The sequence below is a fragment of the Coregonus clupeaformis genome, chromosome 27 (genome assembly GCF_020615455.1).
Source record: "Coregonus clupeaformis isolate EN_2021a chromosome 27, ASM2061545v1, whole genome shotgun sequence".
Taxonomy (NCBI): domain Eukaryota; kingdom Metazoa; phylum Chordata; class Actinopteri; order Salmoniformes; family Salmonidae; genus Coregonus; species Coregonus clupeaformis.
In genome coordinates this window covers 35,375,055-35,385,871 of record NC_059218.1, presented here as the reverse complement: position 1 = coordinate 35,385,871, position 10,817 = coordinate 35,375,055, and the positions used below count along the sequence as shown (strand labels likewise).

The window sequence follows — 10,817 nt, the reverse complement described above, 5'->3', positions numbered from 1 at the left end:
AATATCTCTACCATGTAGGCCTACAAACTGCAGTGGTTTCATTCTCAAGTTAAGTCTTTAGCCCCCTTGACTTTTAATTTGTGGGATCGAAACGCTGTATAGGCCTGAGAACAAAGACTTAGGGCTCTATTCAAACCATACCGCAGAAGTTCAGTGTTACCCACTGGGCACAGCCGTCAATCCTACGTCTATTCCACATTGGTTCAACGTAATTTCATTGAAATGACGTGGAAACAACATTGATTCAACCAGTGTGTGTCCAAGTGGGTACAGCGTGTTTTACATTTAGTGGAGACTGCATTCATGGTAAACGCCGCATATGTCAGCTCAATCGGGAATCACCTTTACATTTCTATCACACAATCTGTAACGCTTCAGCGATACAGATTGAATAGAGCCCATTATGTAGCTAAAAACACACAAAAACGTTCTAATAAAAAAATTGTTGTAACGCCTAATTGCCACTAGATGTCACAATAGGAATAATTTTCCTTGTAAAAGTGAAAACAGACAAAGGCTAAACCCTCGGCAACTTACTGTTGCCCCTCATGGTGGTGCTACTCTCCTCTTCGCTTTCACTGAGAAAAAGGACTCATTTGTGTGGGAGAAATTACAGGACTTTGGGGTAGACAGAAAGAAAGCCAACAGAGAAAATGCTCTTATCAGACTTCCACAAGACCAATTTGGTTGGAACATAAAAACAGTCAACCAGAGTCAAGGACAGAGGAGATACATAATTCAAGAACCTTCCGTACATACCCACAAGTTTCACCTATTGTATATGTCCTGGGAAAGATGTAGGATCTTTCAATGTAGTAGGCCTACTGTAGGTTAAGCCTGTACAAGAACAGTTTAGAGGTACTCCCTCTGCGCTCCTCATACGTTTTCTCTCTTTTACACTCAGTCACTTACTCACACACATATACAAGCCCTCTCAGGAGGTGGAGGTGCTCCCTGCCCCGGTGTCTTCATCTCCTGTCTTCTGACGTTTCTTGGCCCGGATCTCATTCATGGCCTGCTCTATGGAGCGGGTGTCCCTTTTGTTGGCCACAGGTACTGAGGGGGGAGAGACAAATACATTTTTGTTAGGCAAAGAACACAGCACACACCATGAGGAGATGTGATTCACTGAGGATGAGAAATCACATACTGAGCCTCTTCACACTCACCCATGCCATATGCCTGGTTGGCCTCTAGCGTATGTGCTGCATCCTTAGCAGAAGAGGTGCCGATCAGATGGCTGTACTTGTCACGGTAATTGGAGCTGGGAGATGCTGCCCTCTTCTGTGTCTTACTGGCGGTCTCCTCTTCCAACGCGGCCTGCTCCTGAAGAGCAGTGGGCAGGTTTAATTATCAAACACTTTCTTTGAGCAACAGCTCTGAACCCAACCTACACTCACTAGCACAGAGAGGCTGCTGCCTACATACAGACTTGAAAATCATTGGCCTCTTTAAATGGCCTCTTTAAATGGAACATTAGTCACTTTAATAATGCCACTTTAATAATGTTTACATATCTTGCATTACCCATCTCATATGTATATACTATCTTAATAATGTTTACATATCTTGCATTACCCATCTCATATGTATATACTGTATTCTATACCATCTCAATAATGTTTACATATCTTGCATTACCCATCTCATATGTATATACTGTATTCTATCCTATCTATTGCATCTTAGCCTATGCCACTCTGATAATGACATTGCTCATCCATATATTTATATATTCTTATTCCATTCCTTAGATTTGTGTGTATTAGGTATTTGTTGTGGAACTGTTAAATATTACTTGCTAGATTTAGCTGCACTGTCGGAACTAGAAGCACAAGCATTTCGCTACACTCGCAATAACATCTGCTAACCATGTGTATGTGACCAATACATTTGATTTGAGATATTGTGCTGAGTGAAGGCAAGACAGCAGCATATTAGAGAACAAAGGGTTACCTGCCAGTGGCGGCTCCTGAAAAAATTCTCAGGGGGGGCAATTTTTCTGATGATTTAGGTGACCTACACACATTTTAAAAAAGATATGTCCAGCAACAACATGAAGACAGGGGCAGCATATAAGTCAATGCCAGAAGCATTTATTGACTGATCTCAAAAGTGTTGGCTTACAAAAGCAAAATAAGTTATCACAGTAAAAATAATCAAGGGTGTTCTTTCACATTCCTCAACACTGCATAAACAATATGCATTTCCATAAACAAATGAAATATCAGCTGAAAATACAGCATCTTGGTATTTGTTCAGATTGCAGGATCAACAAGAGCTTTTACCACATTTTTTGCCTCATGGTTGAATTGGAAATATGTGCACCTGAGCATAATTCACAACAAGCAAGCAGGAGCTTTTGATAGAGGCTACTGAAAACATTGATGCAAGTTATTGGTAATAAGAAATTTTTATAGACTTCCATATTCTGTCCTCTTGTATAGATTTGTGAAAATGAACAGTGATAGACATTTTGCCTGAAAACAGAATTTGAAAATAATTTATAGAAAAGGTAAACACAGCTATCTGCATGGCTTTGTAAAAATGAACAACCATATTCTGGCCAATTGTATAGATTTGTAAATATGAACAACCATATTCTGGCCAATTGTATAGATTTGTAAAAATGAACATGAACAGATTATTTTATTTTTTTTACTTTTTTTAAAATGAAAAATAACTATTTTAAACAACATCAACTGTGAACTGATTTGGGCGTGTGTGTGTTAAAGAGACAGACAGGGAGGGACAAAGAGAGAGAGAGGCTACATTACTTGTACTGAAACTGTTCTCTTCTCTCTTTCAATGCAGCAAAGCGGTCAATGACTTTCTCATTGAAATCAGGCATGCTGAGGACTAGTTCCCTCTCCATGGAAAGCATGGCCAGTGCATTCAGACGTTCCTGGCCCATTGAATTTCGCAGGAATGTCTTAACTCGTGTCAAAGTTGAGAAACATCTCTCAGCTTCAGCTGTTGTCATGGGAGTAGTTATGAGGATGTTCAACAGAGTCACAGTCTCAGAGAACGTCTCCTGGAGGTTGTAGCTCATGAGAACCTGGTACGGTGCCAGTGCACCACAGTTTGACTTTCACGTCGTCGGCAAAAAGACCGTTCAGTCTCTCCAAAAGCACACTGGCGATTGAGACTGAGGTTGATTCCGAGATGGGAAGGAACTCAAAAAAGCGCTCCTGCACTATGTGGTTGCTATCTATGTACCTCAGCACAAGCACCAGCTGTGTCTGTGTAGAAACGTCCGTGGTCTCGTCAGCTTGGATAGCTACGAAGTTCGCCGACTTCACCTCCTCCACAATATGTTCCCTCATGACCGCTAGCATACACTCCAGAAGCTCGTTTTGAATGGTCTTTGATGTGAACTTCTTTCAAAGAGACAATCGAGTTGCACTGAACGCTAGCCATGTTGATAGTAGTACGTGAATTGATTGACGCTGCTACCCGCTCTTTTCTTAGTTACGTTCATGGTTATGTTACGTATGACGAAAGCGCGTAAGTGCAAGCCCTCAGAAACCCATAGAGATTGTATTGAAAGCTCTGATATTTGAAAAAAAAAGATTTTACATGACAGGCTATGAGAGACCCCTGGGCGATTTTCAACCTGACTGAAATCGCCCCAAAAGGGGCGGGGCCATTTGAAGCACGACTTTAGCCTGATTGGACATTTAGTGGCAGATCAGACGTCTAGATTAGAACACTGATAACTACTGTTGCCGTGATATAATTGATTAGAAAAAAAATCCCTTCCTTTTCCCGTTTGGCAGTGCGTCGCCCATATCGCCCTAATGAACACACCGCCCCTGTTACCTGCAACATGTCAATGAGTACAGCTAGAGTGATTACATCTATTAAGGTGTAGCAAGACTCAAGTGTGAACCATCAGTACTGCTATGTTATAACAAGTCTGCATTACTTTAATCGGATTTTTCTCTGTGTAAATTAATGTATTCTGCCAAATGATATACAGTTACGGACATGTATAGTATAATATGTGCTTCTCTTCAGTTTTGTTCCTCAATGAGTGTGAGTGACTGTTTGTGTCTCCAGTCTTACTTTAAGTCTGCGACGGTATTCAGCTTTCTGGGGGTCCCACTCCTCTCCTTTCCGGTAAGCCTCCAGCTCGTCGTCTGATGGAGCAAACTCCTGCCAGAGTCATTTTGAATACATATTTTCAGTTATGCATCAGGGAGAATAACAAATATACACATAATAAAATGCCAGCACTATGCACTAAAATCATAGTACAACTCATGGGAAGGGCATGCCAATCTGGTGATATTTGTGAATGCAGCCATAAAGAATATCCAAAGAGGTCTTCTTTACCTTCTTAAAAATCATGACGTATCTGCTCTCCTCATCCTCTTCGAAAGAAAACGATGCCAGACCAGCGACTTCTGCAACATCATGCCTTTAACAAGCCAGGATGTCAGTAAAAGTTTACATGTAAAAAGAGATGCGCAACTGTTACATATTATGTTTGTAGTCCTCTCATAAAATAAAGTTAAAGTTTTATTACATTATGTTCTCTATTTATAGATTAAAATATATATTTATAATTTTTCACTTACAATATGCTCCTTTCAATCTTTCCCATGGGACTGTACTTCCTCTTCTGTTGCTTAGTGTCTTGAATGAATTCTGACACCTCTTTCTCCATCTGAAAAAGAGATGAAGGCGGTATAAACTGGATTGATCTTTGCCCACCAAAGATCAGTCAATGAAGAATTGGAAACAATTCTTGGATTTGTTTCTTGGGATTTAGAGCTGTCTTGTCCAAGTTACTGACTGGACATTCCACTGGGTGAGCAGAAAATGACCCCACAAAAGGAGTCAGACAGAACATAATGACCCAGCTTCAGACAGAGCCTCTCACCCTTTTCCTGAACTCTGCTTTCTTTTTCTTCTCATCCTCCTGCATCTTCTTCATTCTTGCCGCCTGTTCTGTTGAGGGATAGAAAACAAGGTTATATTATTACATTGTTTTCATACTGAAAATGTAGGCCTATTAATTCCCACGAGTAGATGTTATAACAGATTGATTGTCTGAATAGCCTATAATTATATATATTATATATTTCCTATACCATACTTTTATTACCTGGACATTACTTTCATTATGTTGGTAAACTCTGGATTTAGTGTCATCTGAGCAAATGCATCCATAGAGCAAGAGGATCCTATGCTATAGCTGCTTACGTGTAATTCATATATCATTTCCGGACGAGGTTCTACTGACATAACCTTAGTACATGTGACTTGCATAAGAACTGTTCAGTCTGATGTTCATTATTATCAAATAACGCACCCACTGGGCACACTACGTCATTTCAACGTGGATAATTGGATAATATTTGGTTGAGACGTTGTTCAATAAGATAACAACCTATATTCAGCCACTCAAAAAGACAGCCAAAGTTAGTTGAATTTCCAATGTGTTATCAATATGCTTTCAACCATCTTCCAATGGAAAAACAACATCTGTTTTTTGTTTAGTTGTCACCTAAATGTCTATCACTGCACTTTCAACCATTTAAAAGCACAGCAATGTTCAAATAGGAATACAATGTCAGATATTTAGTTTGTTTATACAACAGATGAATGTGTTATCACTGTGCTTCATCTAATAGCAGAACCAAATGACCTGGATTGCAGTTGAGATTACATTAAAAGTACATGGCACAAGTAATAAATGTCATTCGAGATTCTGAGCAGATTATTAAAGCAATGTGAAGATCTCCACAGACCTGTGATGACCTATGCATGCTATCTTGAAAATGCACACTTTATATGATTGCATAAGAAGAAATGTATAGTAACAGTAACCTCAAACTGTGGCCATGGGTGTTATTCATTTAAAGGTTAAATGTTATATTAGTTTGTGTTAACTTTAGGTTATTTACTGTATTACAAAAGTAATAGACAAAAGCTATAGAATAGGACTAAATCAAATCAAACTTTAAATAAAGTTTGATTTGATGTAGTCCTATTCTTTAACTTAGATTTTTGGTTGAGATGGAGACTTGAATCCAACATATCAATTTGTAAGATTGAACTATCCAAGCAGAAGACATCTCCATCAAATGTTGATATTTGGTTGCGTTGACACCAAACAATTCAAAATCAATAAATATCATAACATTTTAAATCAACCCGAGGTTGAAACCCTAGGCCTATTGTATTGTCAATTTTCTGTTGAATTCTGGGTTGAATTCTAACAGTTGCTCGATGACTTGCAAATGCTATATAAAGTGCATTCAGAAAGTATTCAGACTCCTTGACTTTTTCCACATTACAGCTTTATTCTAAAATTGATTAAATAAAAAAATATCCTCAATCTATACAAAATACCCCATAATGACAAAGCGAAAACTGGTTTTTAGAAATTATTGCACATTTTTTACAAATAAAAACAGAAATACCTTATTTACATACAGTGGGAAGAACAAGTATTTGATACACTGCCGATTTTGCAGGTTTTCCTACTTACAAAGCATGTAGAGGTCTGTAATTTTTATCATAGGTACACTTCAACTGTGAGAGACGGAATCTAAAACAAAAATCCAGAAAATCACATTGTATGATTTTTAAGTAATTCATTTGCATTTTATTGCATGACATAAGTATTTGATACATCAAAAAAGCAGAACTTAATATTTGGTACAGAAACCTTTGTTTGCAATTACAGAGATCATACGTTTCCTGTAGGTCTTGACCAGGTTTGCACACACTGCAGCAGGGATTTTGGCCCACTCCTCCATACCTTCAGGTCTCGGGGCTGTCGCTGGGCAATACAGACTTTCAGCTCCCTCCAAAGATTTTCTATTGGGTTCAGGTCTGGAGACTGGCTAGGCCACTCCAGGACCTTGAGATACTTCTTACGGAGCCACTTCTTAGTTGCCCTGGCTGTGTGTTTCAGGTCATTGTCATGCTGGAAGACCCAGCCACGACCCATCTGCAATGCTCTTACTGAGGGAAGGAGGTTGTTGGCCAAGATCTCGCGATACATGGCCCCATCCATCCTCCCCTCAATACGGTGCAGTCGTCCTGTCCTCTTTGCAGAAAAGCATCCCCAAAGAATGATGTTTCCACCTCCATGCTTCACGGTTGGGATGGTGTTCTTGGGGTTGTACTCATCCTTCTTCTTACTCCAAACACGGCGAGTGGAGTTTAGACCAAAAAGCTATATTTTTGTCTCATCAGACCACATGACCTTCTCACATTCCTCGTCTGGATCATCCAGATGGTCATTGGCAAACTTCAGACAGGCCTGGACATGCGCTGGCTTGAGCAGGGGGACCTTGCGTGCGCTGCAGGATTTTAATCCATGACGGCGTAGTGTGTTACTAATGGTTTTCTTTGAGACTGTGGTCCCAGCTCTCTTCAGGTCATTGACCAGGTCCTGCCGTGTAGTTCTGGGCTGATCCCTCACCTTCCTCATGATCATTGATGCCCCACGAGGTGAGATCTTGCATGGAGCCCCAGACCGAGGGTGATTGACCGTCATCTTGAACTTCTTCCATTTTCTAATAATTGCGCCAACAGTTATTGCCTTCTCACCAAGCTGCTTGCCTATTGTCCTGTAGCCCATCCCAGCCTTGTGCAGGTCTACAATTTTATCCCTGATGTCCTTACACAGCTCTCTGGTCTTGGCCATTGTGGAGAGGTTGGAGTCTGTTTGATTGAGTGTGTGGACAGGTGTCTTTTATACAGGTAACGAGTTCAAACAGGTGAAGTTAATACAGGTAATGAGTGGAGAACAGGAGGGCTTCTTAAAGAAAAACTAAGAGGTCTGTGAGAGCCGGAATTCTTACTGGTTGGTAGGTGATCAAATACTTATGTCATGCAATAAAATGCAAATGAATTACTTAAAAATCATACAATGTGATTTTCTGGATTTTTGTTTTAGATTCCGTCTCTCACAATTGAAGTGTACCTATGATAAAAATTACAGACCTCTACATGCTTTGTAAGTAGGAAAACCTGCAAAATCGTCAGTGTATCAAATACTTGTTCTCCCCACTGTAAGTATTCAGACCCTTTGCTCTGAGACTAACTTGAGCTCAGGTGCATCCTGTTTCCATTGATCATCCTTGAGATGTTTCTACAACTTGATTGGAGTCCACCTGTGGTAAATTCAATTGATTGGACATGATTTGGAAAGGCACACACCTGTCTATATAAGGTCCCACAGTTGACAGTGCATATCAGAGCAAAAACCAAGCCATGAGGTCGAAGGAATTGTCTGTAGAGCTCCGAGACAGGATAGTGTAGAGGCACAGATTTGGGGAAGAGTACCAAAAAAGTACTGCAGCATTGAAGGTCCCCAAGATCACAGTGGCCTCCATCATTCTTAAATGGAAGTAGTTTGGAACCACCAAGGCTGGCCGCCCGGCCAAACTGAGCAATCGGGGGAGAAGGGCCTTGGTCAGGGAGGTGACCAAGAACCTGATGGTCACTCTGACAGAGCTCCAGAGTTCCTCTGTGGAGATGGGATAACCTTCCAGAAGGACAACCATCTCTGCAGCACTCCACCAATCAGGCCTTTATGGTAGAGTGGCCAGACGAAAGCCACTGTTCAGTAAAAGGCATATGACAGCCCGCTTGGAGTTTGCCAAAAGGCACCTAAAGTCTCTCAGAACATGAGGTCTGATGAAACCAAGATTGTACTCTTTGGCCTGAATGCCAAGTGTCACGTCTGGATGAAACCTGGCACCATCCCTACGGTGAAGCATGTTTGTGGCAGCATCATGCTGTGGGGATGTTTTTCAGGGACTGGGAGACAAGTCAGGATCAAGGAAAAGATGAACGGATCAAAGTACAGAGAGATCCTTGATGAAAACCTGCTCCAGACTGGGGTGAAGGTTCACCTTCCAACCGGACAACGACCCTAAGCACACAGCCAAGACAATGCAGGAGTGGCTTTGGGACAAGTCTCTGAATCTCCTTGAGTGGCCCAGCCAGAGCCCGGACTTGAACCCGATCGAACATCTCTGGAGAGACCTGAAAATAGCTGTGCAGCGACGCTCCCCATCCAACTTGACAGAGCTTGAGAGGATCTGCAGAGAAGAATGGGAGAAACTCCCCAAATACAGGTGTGCCAAGCTTGTAGTGTCATACCCAAGAAGACTCACGGCTGTAATCGCTGCCAAAGGTGCTTCAACAAAGTACTGAGTAAAGGGTCTGATTTGAATTGAATACTTATGTAAATGTGATATTTCTGTTTTTTATTTTATAAATGTGCTCAAATTTCTAAACCAGTTTTTGCTTTTTCATTATGGGGTATTGTGTGTAGATTGATGAGGGGAAAATACCCTATTTAATCAATTTTAGAATAAGGCTGTAACGTAACAACATTTGAAAAAAGTCAAGGGGTCTGAATACTTTCCGAATGCACTGTAGGCCTAAATAACATAATTGGTGATTGATAAAGTATCGTCATATTGAATTTGCTCTGTTAAACCTACTCTTTGGAATGACTTCGAAAGCAACAGTGAAGTTTAAGTGGAGATCTCTCAATAAATCATTCTCACAATAGCACATGGGTAATAGTCAGTGACAAATATAGCTGGGCTTGCTTAAAACTTTGGAAGGGAGCCCAAAGGGTAGATAGATAAATTCTCCAGTAGGAGGTGCTGCCCAGCCTATTTTTCTGATAGCAGATATGTTGAAAATCTGACTTTTTTTAAAGGTACAAATTCAACATTTTATACAAGGTTTGTCTATGTTGAAATTTGGTTACCATGAGGACATAATCATGTGGTTTAAATTTCACCCTCAAACAAGTTTAAGTTTATGACGTTATTCAAATCAAATGTATTTTCCACGTAGATTCCACGTCACAATACGTTGACAAATTACGTTGAAACAACATTGATTAAACCAGTTTGTGCCAGTGACTGTAAAAGAGGCGGTGCTGCTTTGCGTGCGCAAACATAAACATTGAATGATGGATCATTTGGCCAATGAGAGCACTAGAAGGACTGATTTTGACCAATCGGAGACATCTTAAATAAGAACGCAATTCACTACAAGGGCAAATCGTTCGTGACTAGTTACTTTTCTGTACAGATGATCGGGAGGTTGAGAACTCAACGGAAGGGATCCTGTATCCAGCTAAATTTACGAAAAACTCTTATCTTTACAATCGAATAATTACAAACGAATTGAGGATAAATAACTATAGATTAATATTGATTATACCTCGGGCCTTTCGTCGGCTCTCCTTGTCGCCGACTGTAGGAGGTTTTTCCATCGAACTCAAGATTGAGCCCAGGAGGTCCGCCATCTTGGACTGAATGATCACTACCGGAAGCACGTTGTTTAAAATCATTCGTGGTGAGGGAATACGCATGCGCATTCAACAAAGAATATTATAATAATCAGCATAACAGGCTATTTATTATAGCCTTCTATGGACAAATTATGGATAGTATTAGTGAATGTACTGAAATAATATATCCAGTAGTCATCTTTTTTGTTTCTTGAGTTTAATTACGGTGCCTTTTTTTCTGTTGTCTGATTGTCTGTGTATGCTACACGGAAAAACCCAAATAAAAAACACTTTTTTTTTCAATGTATTGCAATTTGCAATATACGTTTATCTAATATTTATAATAGCTCTAATCAATGATAGAACATTTTCTTCAAGAAATAAATATCAGGTAGCCTAGCAGTAGCGGTTAGGAGTGTTGGGCCAGTAACTGAAAGGTTGCTGGTTCGAATCCCTGAGCCAAGTAATTTAGGTGAAAAATCTGTTTATGTTCCTTTGAGTGAGGTGATGAACCCTAATTGCTCCTGTAAGT

At 40.3% G+C, this 10,817-nt stretch overlaps 1 protein-coding gene across 1 annotated transcript; it reads right to left on the bottom strand.

Annotated features, from left to right (window-relative positions):
* Positions 1 to 364: 364 nt before the first annotated feature.
* Positions 365 to 10,496, bottom strand: spag7 (sperm associated antigen 7). Its single transcript, XM_041851265.1, has 7 exons — positions 10,216 to 10,496; positions 4,889 to 4,956; positions 4,584 to 4,672; positions 4,339 to 4,423; positions 4,069 to 4,158; positions 1,170 to 1,326; positions 365 to 1,056 (listed from the first exon to the last, which is right to left on the bottom strand). Exons 1-7 carry the CDS (start codon positions 10,370 to 10,372, stop codon positions 935 to 937), a joined length of 768 nt encoding a protein of 255 aa, XP_041707199.1. The 5' UTR covers positions 10,373 to 10,496; the 3' UTR covers positions 365 to 934.
* Positions 10,497 to 10,817: the final 321 nt, after the last annotated feature.

Bases quoted from the DNA above. Each gene is read 5' to 3' on its own strand.
- spag7 (XM_041851265.1), bottom strand. From the start codon at position 10,372: ATGCGCATGCGTATTCCCTCACCACGAATGATTTTAAACAACGTGCTT. The intron at 4,673-4,888 runs GTGAGAGGCTCT...TCTCTTTTTCAG, and splicing joins AAGCAGAGTTCAGGAAAAGG to ATGGAGAAAGAGGTGTCAGA. The intron at 1,057-1,169 runs GTGAGTGTGAAG...CTCCCCCCTCAG, and splicing joins CAACCAGGCATATGGCATGG to TACCTGTGGCCAACAAAAGG.